This window comes from Impatiens glandulifera, chromosome 3, assembly GCF_907164915.1.
Source record: "Impatiens glandulifera chromosome 3, dImpGla2.1, whole genome shotgun sequence".
In the NCBI taxonomy this organism is placed as follows: domain Eukaryota; kingdom Viridiplantae; phylum Streptophyta; class Magnoliopsida; order Ericales; family Balsaminaceae; genus Impatiens; species Impatiens glandulifera.
This window is the reverse complement of record NC_061864.1, coordinates 20,547,648-20,564,786: the sequence shown is the minus strand read 5'-3', so window position 1 is coordinate 20,564,786 and position 17,139 is coordinate 20,547,648. Positions and strand designations below refer to the sequence as shown.

Sequence of the window (17,139 nt, the reverse complement as noted above, 5' to 3'; positions counted from 1 at the left end):
CTCTATTAGGTTGGATTCTAGAAGATATAGAAGATATAGGGCTAGATAGCGAATAAGTATAACAGTGATTTAAGAGAACAAACCGAGTTAAATTAAACTCAATTAAGAACGTTTTTAGTGGTCATGAGTTCGGAGATCGTGTTAACTTTCTAAATCGAATAATTTGTGGTTTTTAAATAAATAAATAAAATGTTGAATCAATCTAACCTATAGATTGGTGACAGTGAAAGATAGTTATTATTGAGGTTGGGTTTTTGATAGTACGAACATAAACCATTCATTTTTTCAGGTATGGGAAAAAGGAAGGGTTGATAACGAGAGGTTCTTAATGGAAAGTGATCATTCAATAACATTTAGTATCATTTTGCATAGAAGAATCAATCAATTAGGGTTTGAGATTAATTAGAATTTAAATTTCTTTCTGTGAATCATGTTCTTCTTCTTTGTTAGTATTTCTTTTCAAAGATTTATTATTTTTGAGTTTGTTTGTAGCTGTTTTGATATTTCAACTCCATTGATCTTTGTGCTTCTAGTTTGAATAAAAAATCAAATGATCAGTTTCTTTTCAAAAAAATAGAAAATATATGAAATCATCCTTCTTAGACCCAAATAGGCAATTACTTGACTAAAATTGAGAGTTCAATCATTTTTTTCTATATTATTTGGTTTAACTCATTAATTAAATACTATTAATTTGTTCTTAGGCTGTATTGGTTGGGTTTATTTTAAAATTTCAAACATAATTAAAATTTATTTTATCAACTTTCTCATTAATCAAATTACTCAAATCATTTAAAATAAAAAATATTATTTTATCATTAAATTTTCCTATCTTTAAATTTTTTACTAAAAAAATATAGTTTCTCAAACACAAATCAATATTTTTTAAACTATTCAAAGATTATTTAAAAAATCATATCCGTCCTAGTAGTGTTTCTCTAATTAAATTTCGTTTTTTCAATACCTATCCTAAATTCATATTCATTGTTTTTTTTTAAATCTTTAGATTCTGATTCTCTTATAGAGTACGACTAATTTCCGCAGATTAAGTAAATAGTTCGTAAACACAATTAACCAATTAATCAAATGAGCAGAACTTGTCGTCTAACCAACTCAAACCCAAGACCTTAGAGAGGTTGATGTTATCCACATCTTGTTGTCGATGGACTAAAAGAGGAGATCATATTCATTGACTTAAGGATTGTTAAGTTGAGTTATTTAAATAATCTAACATAATCAAACATCATTTTTCTTCCTCTATTGTTATCACGTCACTTAATTTAATAATATAAATATTAAAATATTATGTGTTTTATATTATTATATATTAATAGTATTTTTATTATAAAAAAAATCTTACATTCTCAAAATCATCACTATCAATGTTTTAAAAAAATTTATGTTATAACCAAAACTCGAATCCAAACAAAGTCCTTAGAGCTTAGTCATCATTATATAACTCTATAGATAAGCAATTTCTTTAGAATTTTTTAATTTATTCTCTAAAATTACAAAACCTAATTTGTAACAACTTATTTGTATTAATTAGTGAAATATTATAAAGTTGAGTTTGTGACAACTAATCTTTTAGTGAAATTTACTTGTTTGTATTAGTGAAACCCTATCTGACTTTGAGCAAGATTAGTTTGTGACCTTTGGAATGTGGTTAAAAGTGTTTCACCATAAAATTGCCCTAAAATTAAACCCTTTCTCTCTCACACAGTAACACACATACCTATATAATTATTAGAAATGTATTGCTGTCCATTAGTAAGGACTCATGTGACGTAACTGAAGGTGACTTCCATGTGATCTTCTGTTTATTTTATAATATTTTTTTTATAATTATTTATTATTTAATTAATTTGTTACAAAATAAATATTATTATTATTCCATTGCAAAGTCTTTTCGCTTCGTCTTATCAAGCCTTTAGATTTTCCCATGAACCGTTATATCAGGAAAAAAAATAAAAGGAGAGTTTTGTTGGGACATGTATATGTCAATATAATTAATTAATTAATTAATCACGCAAGAGCTTGTTTGATGATAAGTTATACGATTTTTTGAGAAATAAATTTTGTTTATTGAAAACTTATGTTATTTAGATTTGTAATAAAATAGGAAAAGCATTCTTCCTAAACTACTGGGTTACAAGTAAATTCTAACAAAACAAATTATTATTTAATCTATTTAGAAAAACTACAATATTTTTAACTAACATTATGCATTTTAATTAAAATATTTGTAATACAAATTGAAACTGAAATATTGTTTTACAAGATACAACTCATTATCACTTAAACTAGTTTATCTTTTATATTAAGAATATAAAATAAATGAAATGAAATTTTAATGTAGAAAGTTTTAAAATATATTTGTTAAAGTATTTAAAAATAACAAATTACAAAAAAAATATATTTAAAATCATTTATTTTATCAATTTAAACAAATTATTTAAAATTTATATTATAATAAAATATTAATTTAGTTGAATTGTTATTGAAAGATTATATTTTTAATAATTATTTTATTTATATATATTTATTTTGAGGCACAGTTAATAGTGATTCTCTCCTATCTTCAAGTGGAAAGTTTGAACCTCATAAACATTATATTTTTAAGGGATAAAATTAGTCTGGGAAATGAGTGAAGCTAGCTGATCGTGAATTATCTTCTAGCCGCTCGGTTAAAGTTTGACTTGAGTTTAACTTTGATCAAGTTCAAGTCGAGCAATATTTGAGTCGAGCTCGAACTCATATAATACTTACTCAATTCTTTGTCGATTTTTTTCGAGCTTGATAATAAATAATATATTTTTTATTTATTTTAATATTAAAATCTAAAATTTAAAATAAATATATTATCTTTACAAATATTTAAAAATTTAATTTTAGCTCAAAATTTTTAAGTTGACCTGAGTTTGCAGGTAAATAGTTGAGTCGAGCTCGAGTCCGAGTCCGAGTCGAGCTAATAAATATTTAATCGAGTCGAGTTCAAATTGGCTTGAATTCGGCTTGACTCATTTGTAGCCTTATTTAAAATTATCTCATACATTAAACATATTTTAAAATGTGGATATGTAATTTTTAAATACTTTAAAAAATTTATATATATTATTTTGACTTTTTTTAATAAATACTGATATTCTTTTACATTGAAATTTCATTTTTATTCTATATTCTTAATAGACTAATTTATATTATAATAAAATATTAATTTAGTTGAATTGTTATTGAATTATTATATTTTAAATAATTATTTGTTGGCACAAAATATATATATATATATATATATATATATATATATATATATATATATATATATATATATATATATATATATATAAATATAAATGGTGCTTAAAATTTAAGTTCACTCCGGTTAGTATTTTCTCTTTCCTATCTTAATTAAATATATAATAATAATTAAGCAAGGCTTTATATAATATATATATATATATATATATATATATATATATATGTTACATTATTTTTTATCATTAATTGTATATAAATATTTTTTATCATACATTTTTCTTCATATATATATATATATATATATTATTTTATGAGTATAAATAATTTTTTGATTAATTAAAAAAATAAATAATTCATAATAAATATTAAATACAAAATATATAAACATGCACAAAATAATAAAATTGTTTTAATAATCTCAAGTAATCTAGCTAGTAATTAAAGTGTTCACATTTCATGTTTAAGACCATGGATCGAATTCAAAATATGCAAATTTATATTTTCAAAAATGCATTTTTGACTATAATATATGGTAGCGCAACTTTTAAATAAATGATACGAGGTATCTGAAAGTGTGAGGTCATAATTAGTGGTTGGTTTGGCGAACATTTGAAAGTGTGAGGTCACGAGATAGAGATCGAGTGATGGGTGGTTTGTCGAGTGTGAGGTCGAAATTAATGGTTGATTTGAAGAGCATTTAAATGTGTTAGGTCACGAGATGGAGGTCAGTGGTGGGTGGTTTGTCGAGTGTAAGGTCGGAATTAGTGGTTGGTTTGACAAGCATTTTAAAGTGTGAGGTCACGAGATGGAGGTCGGGTAGTGGGTGGTTTGTCGAGTGTGAGGTCAGAGTTAGTGGTTGGTCTTACGAATATTTGAAAGTATGAGGTCACGAGATGGAGGTCGTGTGATGGTTAGTGGTTGGTTTGACGTTAGATAAGAGGTCTGTGATTAATTGAGATTGGTTGTTGATTTGTTAAAGTGAGAGTAAAAGAAAGGTCGATTAAGATTTGTGAGTGCTTTGTCGAGGGATAAAGAAATATATGAAAAAGTGTGAGTCACAAGATTAATGTCAGTGAGTGGTTTGCCAAGGGGATAAAAAGACAGGGACGGACCCAAAAATTTGAGTTGGAGTGGGCTTGAAAAATATTTGAGGTATGTTTAAGAAAATGACGAGAAATTTATGGATAAAACGAGCGAATAAACGTAAGTTTTTCCATTTTTTAATAATTAAATAAGAAAATATTGAATTAAATTAAAAATTAATAAAAATGTTAAATGTCAGGTCCCATTTTACCTTAAAAATTTATTTTTTTGTTAACATATATATATCGACATTTTTCTTTCACTATTCTAGAAGAAAAAAATGTAAATTAAAATTTGAACATTATTAGTTGTTTAAAAATAATTTCATATAATGTACATCAATTAAGGGTTAACTCTATAGTGCATAATATCAAAATTTAATATTAATAAGAATATATATATTATTAATAAAAGTGTCTTTTTAAGAAAATAAGTCACACTTGAGTTTTTTCTTGTGGTGAAGACAAATGTAACCCAATGGGAGGCGACACATTTACGGACCTGCAAGTCTGTAAAAAAAAAGGTTTAGGACTCACCTCAACTCTATCTTGAATACGTATCTGTAAAAGGCATATGAAAAAATGTGAGTCTCAAGATGATGGTCAGTTGGAAGTTAGTGGTTGAGTTTGACGATATATAAGAGATGTGTCATCAATTGTGATCGACTAAGATTGGTGGGTGATTTGTCGAGGGATAAAAATGACATATAAAAAAGTATGAGTCACAAAATGAGGGTCAATTAAGGGATTAAATGGGTGCCGATGGAATAATATATATATATATATATATATATATATATATATATATATATATATATATATATATATATATATATATATATATAAACATTAAGTTTAAGATTAAATTTATTTTATACAAACTAAAACTAATTTTAAATTAATTAAATTTGAATAATATTAATTTTATTTAAATTATTTATAGATAAATAATATTTAATTTGTATATATTCTTATTTCACGGGATTCAGGATAGTTAAGCGATTCTCTTTTAACATTCTTTTAAAGGTTAAAACTATATCATGCATTAAACATTTTTTAGAATGCGAATATTTGGAAAAGCATATATGAGTGAGGATTTTGACAAGTAAGAAATCCTTACAAAAAACATTTCTTTGATATATATTTAATACACAACTGAAATTAAAAAATATTTAAAAAAAATTATTTAGTTTATTAGATTCACTTTTATAAGAACTTTATATATATATATTCCCACATTGCTAAATTACAAATGTAATAGTATGAATATAATTGATTAGAAATTTACATATAAAAAATTGGTTTGCCCAATAGGGTGGGTTGTAATTTGAGTTTGGGATTTGAATTGTTTGGTGAACTCATTTTACAGATTTTCAAATGTGGCGAATCAATTAAAAAGAATAAGTTGTAAGTTGCATGTAAATGGCTGAATGAAACTAACCTTTAGCTTAAAAGGTAAAGATTGTGAGCCAAAAGTCAATAATATTTATTATTTATTATATATCATGTCTTGTAAGAAGACTTTTTAATATTATTGTAAATTAATAATACTTTTTATCAAAAGAAAAGGCAATATTAAGTGAAAAGACAAGTAGTAGTAGTTACAAGTGATCATACATATATACCTGAAATGTAGTTTATAGAATATGTTTCTTTTCTTTTGCTGTTTCTGCATATAAAATCATACAAACTTTCTTCCTTTATTCTAAAGTATCCAAATTATTTTATGTTTATCTGACTTTGGTATTTAGTTTGTAATCTTTATTAATTTGCACTTTGCTATTTTATTTATAGTAATTAGTTTCTTAATCTTAGTTTCGCATCCAATTGAGATTGCTCATTTAGTTTTCTTTATATGTTTATACCATTTCTTATGAGTTAACACTTATCGTGATGAATATCGATTAGAGTTCGTTTGATCTAATGAGATTTAGATTTTTTTATTTATTTATTGATTATATTATTATTATTTTAATTATTAAATCTGTTAATCTATTTAAAATTATTTTTATAATAAAAAAAGAATACACTTTTTTATAATAAAAAAAGAATAATTTTGAACAATAAACAAAAATACCTTGTTTAGAAAAATAAAATGAAAATAAAAAGTACCTGGCAACAGTTGCAAGTTCAGTTGTGAACATTTTTGGTCATTTATGTGGGTGTTTTAATGTACCTTGCTAGGTTTAGTGATGGCCATATTTTTGTCAATTTGTTTTTATTTAATAATAATAATAAATATTTATATTTTTGGAGAATTAAAAACAAAGTGGTCGACATACTTATTGCTTTTGTTTGGCCTGGATTCTCTTCTATCATTGAAAATCTGACCACATTCTGGTTTCAACAGACTTATTTTACCATTTTGCCCTTCAATAATACCATTTTATTTTCTTTGAAAAATAAAATAAAAAATTGAATGAATTAGTTATATTATTAAATATAAAACTAAAACACAATCACCTAAAATATAATGTTTTATTTGAAAACAAATTACATACTACTATCAAATGAGAATTATCAAATAGCTGAACTTAATCATTTTTCATCCATAACATCACTCAAAAAATACTAAAATACCTTCTATTTTATATTATTATTTTATTTACCAATTATTATTTTCTAAATAACTAAGGAACAAACCCTAAGTTGGATCAAACTAGCTAACCCTAGATCTATAAAGTGTGTTCAAATGGACTCAATAATTTGTCAATCATAACAGCAATATGGAAGAACATTAGAAATCTAATTATGAAAAACATAAAAAACATATAAAATTCCATTTGATAATTCTTTGAAGTTGTATAAATAATATATGTTATTGGTAATTACATACAGTTAACTGCATAAATCCATCACATACAGTAGATGATAATAGACCTTCTCTTTGAATCAATGGAGTTTTTTAAGGTATATATGAAATTAGGTTAATAAAGGAGGCACTGTACCTGTTACAGTTCTATGCCTTGGATCTGTGAGAATTGTCTCAACATTTACAAAACCAGCTTCTCTCATTGTTCCTTCAAGATCTGTCAAGTAATATTCATCTAAAAATGGTTCAGTGCTCTTCATCAATGTAAAAAGCACTGGAGACAGTTCCTGCATACCAAAATTTACATGTTGATTCAGAGTTATTGATGGAAGAAAACTAAGAGAATTGAGATTTTCGGTATGCCCCATTTGGAATCAAACACGTTTTGTTTTGAATAACATATGGCCTTGTTCGGATTTGAGTTATTTGAATAACCTCGTGGGTTAAATAGCCTTGTTCATGTTGTGGTTATGAGAAAGTGGGTTATTTGTGGACACATTTTTATATAATGAAAAAGTATTTTTTTTAAAAGGAAAAGAAGAGGGTTATTTTGATTGATGATTTGAATGAGACGATTTAGCCGAATCTAAATAAGGCCTTATAAACACATTCAAATATGGTCCAGATCCAATGAGAAGCTACAAGCAGTAATTAAGTGTTGGAAGTAAAAAATACCTGGAGGATCTTTGACTTTGGCTGTAGATAGAAAAAAAAAATGAGTCAGTTCATCAAACTCCAAATTTGAACAAATGACTAAATTCAAAAAGTAGAAAAAAAGGGGGAAGTTTCGAATTACCGAATTATCGGTTATGGCAATAGTTCCTCCTGGCCGCAGCAGCCGCAAGGCTTCCTTCACTAAGTTAATGATTGCCACCTTGGGACATTCATGAAACTATAGGTACAAGTAAAAAAATGAGTTACATGATCAAATATGGTTCTTACAAAAGTTCCACATAATTAAAAGGATTTATGAACCATGGATATTCCAAATCATAAACATACCATTGAACTTTTGACATATGAAGTTAAACTTGTGAAAACAAATTGAAATTTTCGACGATGAGGTGTATACCATTATAATGCTAGGACAATTCTATGAGACTAACTAGAAATCATAATAATAAATAGGATTGATTCAACTTGATGTAGTCCGGTAAATAGAGATATTGAAACTTAGGGTTACTTAGAACAAAATTGACGACTCCCCAAGGAAGTAGGCATTGTTAGTCAAACATTGTTAAATCTTGTGTTCATTATTTTACCATATTTACTATTGATTTAAATTTAGTGTTATTATGTAATTTCTCAACAATTAATTAACCTTAGAAACCTTGTAATTTCCAAGAAAGCCAAACTTACCACATAAGCAATAGAAACGATATCAAATGATTTGGCAGGCAATCCTGTTTCTTCACCCTTTGCATGTAACCAACTGATGGGATTCTTTCTTGATATATTGTTCTTCTTTTCCTTGAATTTTGCAACAGCAAGAAAATAAGGTGATAGATCCAAACCCTGAAAGAAAATTTTGAAATGATCATTGATGAAGACTTATTAAGACTCATAGCAAACGAAATATTTGATCTTTTCTTTTTCTAACCAAACAACAAAAACGAAATCAAACAATATATCAATTTTTTATGCTCTCAAATGCTTGATGAACACTAACCGTCACTTTGGAAGAAGGAAATTTGTCCGCTAGATATCTTGTGCTCACACCAACAGAACATCCAATATCAAGAATGTCATCTATAGTAAGATTCTGTGAATGACATTGATGGTGTTTTTCAATAGCACTAAGCCAATTTCCGCGAACTATTTGATTTGCTTCATCTAGAGAAGAGGCCTCAGGTATTGCTCGCCTAACCATTGACATGGTTGCTGCCTCTGCTTCTGCAGCAGCCTGTGAGTTATCTCTCAGATTTATTCAACAATATTTACAGCACATGATCATTATGTAGAACTTGACACTCTTAAATATGCAAGCTTTAACTTTTCAATAACAAAGATGAAGAACTTTGACTGAAGGTTCAATAATCCCCTGAACTTAAAAAAATATACAGGTAACTGGTAAGCCTATAAGTTTGTTTCAGAGATTGGTCCAATGTAAGTGGGTGGTATAATGGTCATTAATAGTTAAAAGTGATAATTTGATGATAGAAAAAGTATCAAAAAAGCCTTCAAATTTTGATTTCTGACTCGAACAAGTTCTTGAACTTTAGAAAAAAACAAAAATAGCCAAAAGTTCACACAAGATGTAAAAATCAATCCACTGCTAAAAAACATTCAAAGTCTTTAATAGTTCTTACTCTCTCGAATCTCTTATACTTTAGAATATTAGTTAGAGCTAGCTTGAGATAGAAACGGAGCACATACCACAGATTTCTAAACAAGGTAAACCTATCCATGAGGTAACTGCTATGAATAAGCTCTACTTTAAGTCCTGTTACCCATAACATCATTGTCTTTTTTTTTTTATTCATGTTGAATTCTCATACATGTATCTATCAAATATGTGTATCACAAATAGCACATTCTCAACCCAACCACAACAAATTATGACAAAAGATCATATTTCAGTTTTATTGTACTTTCTTTACAACTTTTTAAGTTATCTTGTACCTTTTTTAAGTTCACTGGAAATCCAAGGCTTTAAAACTTTAGTAGAACTTTCTTTTCTTTTTTTAAAAAGATCAACTTTTGCTTAGAAAGAACGCAAGTTGCGTTCAAACATATTCTCAAGTGGCTAGCATGACCCGCCATTAAATTAGAGTGTTCTTAGTGAGAATCGAACCTAAAATCTTTCTTAAGTAAGACTTTGAACTACCCTAGTGTGTTACATCAGATCATTGTTTGATAGTAGAACTTTGATAAACTACTCAAAACATAAGTTTTTCTACTATTTCAGACTGTAAAATCTTTACTCACCAGCCAACTGAGATTTCCTTCATCATATGCATGGAAAGGATTGAGATAATCTGTTCAAATGGAAATCAAAGAATAAATAACTTATTGCTTAGGCATAGTAGTGTGCAGCATGAGACACCAGAATTACAGTAATCATAGTGGTGGTAATAATTAATGAAACCATCAAATTGAACTCTCAAGTCCTCTTGTGTTATTCAGTTGTGAAATTGAAGAGAAAACGGAAATGGAGAAGTTAAAGGGATTTACAGCTAGGGTAGACGATTGACTTATTAAGAACACTGTCCATTTCTTTGTAAACATCTTCCGATTCAAGGATATCAGTTGTCATCTGTCTCCAAGGTATGTTAGTTTTCTCCGCTGTACTGTAATATTCATATCAAACTAATACATTAATAATTAAATGAATAACAAGGCATTCAAATTCTAAACTGGTCTATATAGAATCATTTAAAAGTTGGTGAAAAGAGGAAGAACCTGATAAGGACTCGTCTTGCACCGATCTTAAGTAAGGAGAAGAGTGGTTTAAAGGAGATGATTGCTCCTACAAGACGAGAGAGAGGAGTTTCGCCAGTCCATCTAGGCCGCTCTAGATCCCCTTCTTCGTACTGAGTCGTACCTTGTGTCGACAACGCCGCTCTGGTCACCGCCGGCTGCCTTGTAAATTTGACATTCCTTTCTCTTGTAAAGCCACCGGCGCCGGAAATCGCACTGAAATTCGGATAGGCAGACAGTGCCGCCATTTGCGAAAGAGAGATGATAGCTATCCGCCGCGGCAACTGCGAATGTTTTCCGGCCAATTCAGATTTGGTTACGTGGCAGGTTCTATTGCCACGTCAGACTTTCGTAATCTATTGTAACCAATTAAAAGTAGCCACGGAACCATAGACTCGATTTAAATTTTAAACTCGTTATACTTGTAACAAATAAAAATAAAATTGTAGTATTAAATATAACGTATAACGAAAATGACGTCTATGGATCGCAATTAAAATTTTCATGGTTTTCTATTGGAATTATTCTATTTGTAAAAAAAAAACAAAAATAAATAGTTGGTTTCAATTAGAAATATCTACTCTATATCGAGTTTATATTGAGGATGATAAATGGTTTTAATTCAAACACATAAATATATATTTTATTTTTTATATTTATAAAAATTTAAACTTAATTTTTTATAATAATACAAAATTTTAATATAAACATAATATGTGTTTTATCATCAGAGATTGAAGAAAATTTTTATATCTCATTATATTTATATTTATATTTATAAGAACTTTAAGATTATTTTTATAACAATATAAATTTTTGATATTAACATAATTTTATCATAATTTGTTTGATATGAGAATTAGGAAAGACTTATGTCCATTGTCATCTATAATACCATATCAAATTCATTTTAAAAGTTCAATTATTTAATAAATAAATAAAAAAAATTGAATAGTCAAATATATATATATATATATATATATATATATATATATATATATATATATATATATATATATATATATATATATATATATATATATATATATATATATATATATAATTGACTTTTGAATAGTTTTTTTAAAAAAAAAATTAAATAATTGAACTTTTAAAATGAATTTGACATGGTATTATATAATGATTAACTTTTAATATTTTCAGGTCGAGAACTGTGGTTAATTTTGATATATATGTAAGAGTAAATGGATACTTGGATCGGATTATGGGTTGACCTGCCCATAAACCTAAAACGGTTAAAAATAAAATTAAGAAAATTATATGTATGTTTCGAATTTGCAACCTAACAAAATAAGTACAACTCCTTAACCAACTACGCTAATAAAACTTTATATTTTAAATTCAACACAAAATTTGATGAACGCGGGACATTTTAACAATATAAGTTCAACTTTTTATTAAACTAATTTATATATATAAATATATACCGGGTCGAGAGTTGTGGTTAATTTGGATATATATGTGAGAGTAAATTGATACTTATGTCGAATTGTGGGTTCACGCGTCCATAAACTTAAAAATGTTATATGTATGTTTTAAACTTGTAATATAACAAAAACAAGTATAATTTTTTAACCAAGTGTGATTGAAATGTGGTTCATCTATGGATAATAGGTCGATAACAATTGAAATTGGTTAAAAAATATAAATCAAATATTTGGTTGATCAAAGTGTGAGGTTACTATGCTAAATATTAAAAAATATGAATCAGATACTTGATAGACCAATGTAAAAATGTAAGGTCACGAGATTAGAGGATCATTGGAAAAAAAATGTAATGAAATATGTGAGAAAATAAGTTATTTTACCGAAGTAAATAAAATTTGAATTAGAATGTTTTATTTTAATATATTATTTATGATTTATTAAGAATTTTTTTTGTTTATATTTTTATCCATGTATAACTGTGTATCGCACTAGAATTTTCCTAGGTTTTTTGTTTTTGTTAGTGATTTTTTTTAAAAATAATATGTGAATTATTTAAAATTTTAAAAAAATAAATTATTATTATTATTTTGTTAAAAGGTCTGAAAATAAAACCTCCAAAGTTATACTAATTCCATGATTTCAATGAATTATGGATGACAATTTGAAACCGTCCCGTGAAAATCGAACCGAATTGTCCCGTTTGGGACGATTTTTCCTCGAAACCGAACGAGGATAGGGCGGGGATGGTATTTGTGTCCCCCGCCCCGATTCTGCCCCAAATACCATAAACATAATTAAATATATTAAATCATCAATATATTTATTTATTTACTATATTTTATAAGAGTATTAAAATTATTTCTTTATAATAATATAAAATTTTAATATATTACAATATATATTATATTAAAAAAATGGTTTATATAATTTTATTGTATAATTTTATTTTATTATTAAATAAAAATTATTAACGGTGCCCCGCGGGATTCCCCGAAACTGAAAAAAACCGAATGGGACGAGAATGATATTAAAAAAATCCCCGAAATTAAAACGGAGCGGGGATGATAATTGCATTCCCCGCCCCGAACGAACCGTCCCATTGCCATCCCTACTGACAAAAAAAAAAAAAAAGAAAAAAAAAAAGAAAGTTGAACTTTTTTAAGAAAAATTCTACAATCATATCTTATTTTTCTAAAGTGTTTCTCGATATATTAACTAAAATTATAAATAAATAAATAAACTATTTCAACTAATTAAAACTTAAATATCCTCCTTTTTCATCTATTTTTTTTAACACAAAAAATTATAAATATGGTATTGATTCACAATCCATACTAAACTTGTTCTAGATGCTATCTAGTCAACAAATCTTTTTACAGAAAAAATGTTCAAACAATTGGGAATAACTACAACAAAAATACATAAATCATCTCATTCTAATCAAGATTTTTCTTACATTCCTGGTGGATCTTTTACACATTTCAAATCGTCATCTCGAATAAGCCTGTGAGTTGGTGCTTTTAACCCTCGTTTTGAACATATCTTAACCAGAGCTCGCTCTAGTTTCCTCACCTGCAGATAATAATCTAACATTAGAAGCATCTTGCATTCTATAAGAGAAAAAAGAAGAAACCAAAATCGATCAAGAGAGGAAAATGATACACATTAAAAAAATATAGATAGTTTCTCATCCAAATCTGGATTCGAATCCTAATACATAAACAATAGAGTTTCCAAATAGGCCCATCTTGCACCTACTTCTCGTTAAGGCGATGATCTTACAATATTTCGAAACAGACTCTTAAACACAACAACAAAACACCATAAAATTGCTTCATCGCTGTCTATCACATTTTCCTTTAATTTCTAAAGATTTCACGTTAAAATATCTTCTCGTTTTTCCATTTCCCCAATCTCAAATAACTCAGTATTCAATCAACAAGTAATCAGATCATTCATATCATCAACTAAATATCAAAATACCCTCTATTTCTTTATGTATATTTCAATTATTTATTTATATACACTTAATGTCTTTTTACTACAGTAACCTGATTTTTAATAACCTACACCAAACAAGGTTATTTAGAAATAACCACTTGAGCTTGTTTGATCTTGGGTTACTTTGGATTTCTTCAAAATAATCCTGTCCCATCATCAATCAAATTATCCAATAAAATCACCAAATTACCCATACTTTATATTCTAAATTTAAATAATCAATAAGAAATTATATTTTAGTAATTTAACGCATATAATCCCCAAAGATCTACTTTTCATCAATCAGGAAGTTGATTTCATAATCTAGATTTTTTCAAATAACCCTAGATCAACCAAGCTCCATTTCAAATAACCCCAGATCAAACAAGGCCTAAAAGAATGAACTGCAAATGAGGAAGGAGGGTGAGAGATCATAGGCAGGAGCAAGACACCCTAGAGGACTGGAAGAAGAAACTCATTACCCTAAAGGAAGAGCTTGAAATTCATTTTCCTCTTTTCGAAATAGATTTTTTTTTTTTAAAGATGGTAGTTCCTACAAAGGATCGGACTAATGAAGTATACACAATTTGAACCATTTATTAGAAAAACGGGTATTTCAACAGAAGGTAAGGATGTTCCATTTCAAAGTTTGGTTTCTTTGTATGGTATTGAGGATCTTCACAATGTGGGAAAAATTGTAAAGTCAATAGAATGTGCCATGAAAGAATGGAAATGAGAGAAGATAGCCAATAAAACGAACAAATTGAGCTCAACACCAACCAGTTTAACTGTGAAAGGCTCCTCTACAGAGTTCAATGGCTCCGTCAAAATAGTCAAGAAACCATTCCGATTCCCAAACACAACATCTGTGAACGGCCTATCACCCACCTGCAAATGAAAAGTTAAACCTTTTCAATACCTTATCGAGTTACAAAAATCCAACCTTTAGCTAAATTTCTTACTGTACCATGACAAGTTTACTTGCTTCACATCCAAAATGGTTCTCAATTTCCTCAGCTGTTCCAGCTGGTTTCTTTACCTCTAAATGTAAAAAACCAAGAACAGATTCAATAAACAGATATCCAAATGAAATCCAGTCTGAATCAATGGACTTACTATGCCTTAATACTTTAAGACCAATAGTTCGTTCAAGCGCCCTAGCTCTCCTGTCATCATGGTCGTATTCAATGAGTCCTAGATCAATGAAATTTCACACAATTTAATACCAACAAAGAAATAACCCTAAACAAAGAAGAAAGCTAAGCAAAATTACCAGCAGAATTGCTGAAGACTGCAACACTGTTTCCAAACACAGATCTACAATGATCTAAAGAAGGTCTAAGAGGATCCCATAGAGTCAAAGAATAAGGGATTGTGAGAGTATTATCTTTATCAAACACAACCCCTCTAAACCCAGCCTTTCGAAGTTGTTCCCAATTGATATACCTTATATCGGCAACAGATACATGCGGCAAAGCTAAATGACGATCTCTAGCAACAACAGCAATAGAAGAGAGAATACCTTCAACGTTTATCCTCTGACCCAACGCAGCTTTAACGTCTGCCCACCACATGTTTGAGAAAATGTGCTTAACCTTCTTAACCTTTTTCTCTCTTCCTTCTTTGTCCGACTGATTTCGTATCCTCTTGTCGTTGCTTGACGAGTGTAGGTCTTCAAGAATCGCAGTTTTCTGAGATGGGTATGAATCGTTCTTCCTTTTAGATACTAGCTCTTTCCTGTGAATGTCGGTTAGGGAAAAGCAGGTCCAGGTATTTGAAGGTGAAGTAATGGAGTTAGGTCTTTTGATGAGACTGTGAGAGAGACGGCGATTATGGTCTTGTAGATGAAGGTATTTAGGAATGGGGAAGCTTAACGGCTGAATTGCCATAAGTGTGTTTCTTAGGTTGGACTTGGACATAGCCTATTCCAACCTCATTTCTTTTTTATATTGTTATTATTTATTTTCAATTTTCAAATTTCAAATTAAATAATTTTATAATTATTTAGCTCATTTTAAAAATAAATTTAAGTAGATTATCTCAAGGGCATTTTTTATTTATTTAAACTTTTAATATTCAAAATACTTTTAATTTGTTGGGATTGAGTTATTTTAATGAGATAGAGGGAGAAAAGAATAATGATCATTATGATTACCAAGAAATTATGATTATATTTAGTAAAAATAGTTAAAGAGTATATAAATAAAATAAAAAATAATAATTTAAAATAGATGAAATTTTAGTATTTTGGTTAGTGAATTGAGTGATGTGATTGATAAAAGAATAGTTAAATGATGTTTGATTTTATTTGAGTTATTAAATCGTAATGATAAAATTATTTTATTTTTTATTTTGAAAATAAATATTATTTTATTAATAAATTGAGTGATATGATATGATTGCTTAGTTGATGATATGACTATCAAAATCGAGAGTTAACATAAAATTGTTGGTAAATTGTAAATTTTTAAAATCTATAGTTTACTTAAAATCGAAAGAGTTTAATTTAAACATGTTTGTTATATATTATTATTACTTTAAAAATATAATAATTAATTATTTTATATTTAGCCCATTTTAAAATTTTATATAATTAAAAATAATAAGTAAATAACACGGTAAAAAAATGTATTTACAAAATTAATTATTAATTTATTTATTTGAATAAATAATAATTAAATTTTAATTTATAAATATAAATTTATTTATTTTAATGTAAAATATTATAAAATCGAAAATGTTTATAAACTCGTAAAATCTTATTATCATAAATTTAAAATTATAAGAGTTTATCTATTTAAGAGTTCACCGAAAATTAGACTCGTTAATCTTTTCTAAAATTTTAAAATTTTAAGAGTCAACTCGAGATTTTAACTACCTTAGTTGAAAAGTGAAACGATATTTTATTAGAAAGAGTTATTTAAATAATAAAAAGGAGATAGAATAAGTAAAATTGTATTGGTGAAAAATGGAAATAAATATAAATCAACCTGTTCTAATTATTCATAATTTCATGAATCAAGTCTGATTGGATGGATTGGCTATTTAAATAATAAAAAATTAACGATTTAACCATTAGTATACATTGTTTTGTTTTGATGTTTTCTTATAATTGTTGTAAACCCCCATGATTTGGTG

The 17,139-nt window shown here is 27.3% G+C and overlaps 2 protein-coding genes across 4 annotated transcripts; both read right to left on the bottom strand.

Moving 5' to 3' along the window:
* Positions 1-7,100: 7,100 nt before the first annotated feature.
* LOC124929509 lies at positions 7,101-10,865 on the bottom strand. 2 transcript variants are annotated; one of them, XM_047469889.1, is made up of 8 exons: positions 10,555-10,862; positions 10,327-10,442; positions 10,081-10,130; positions 8,822-9,055; positions 8,512-8,667; positions 7,949-8,044; positions 7,828-7,848; positions 7,101-7,439 (listed from the first exon to the last, which is right to left on the bottom strand). In XM_047469889.1, the coding sequence occupies exons 1-8, from the start codon at positions 10,818-10,820 to the stop codon at positions 7,263-7,265; spliced, it is 1,116 nt and encodes a 371-aa protein (XP_047325845.1). In that variant the 5' UTR covers positions 10,821-10,862; the 3' UTR covers positions 7,101-7,262. The 2 variants fall into 2 exon arrangements, with proteins under 2 accessions (XP_047325845.1, XP_047325846.1); XM_047469890.1 differs by lacking the exon at positions 8,822-9,055 and having other exon boundaries at positions 10,555-10,865.
* Positions 10,866-13,322: 2,457 nt separating this feature from the next.
* LOC124931250 (phosphatidylglycerophosphate phosphatase 1, chloroplastic/mitochondrial) lies at positions 13,323-15,931 on the bottom strand. 2 transcript variants are annotated; one of them, XM_047471679.1, is made up of 6 exons: positions 15,448-15,931; positions 15,275-15,339; positions 15,118-15,195; positions 14,969-15,042; positions 14,782-14,889; positions 13,323-13,593 (listed from the first exon to the last, which is right to left on the bottom strand). In XM_047471679.1, exons 1-6 carry the CDS (start codon positions 15,918-15,920, stop codon positions 13,474-13,476), a joined length of 918 nt encoding a protein of 305 aa, XP_047327635.1. In that variant the 5' UTR covers positions 15,921-15,931; the 3' UTR covers positions 13,323-13,473. The 2 variants fall into 2 exon arrangements, with proteins under 2 accessions (XP_047327635.1, XP_047327634.1); XM_047471678.1 differs by having other exon boundaries at positions 15,275-15,926.
* Between the last annotated feature and the right edge of the window lie 1,208 nt (positions 15,932-17,139).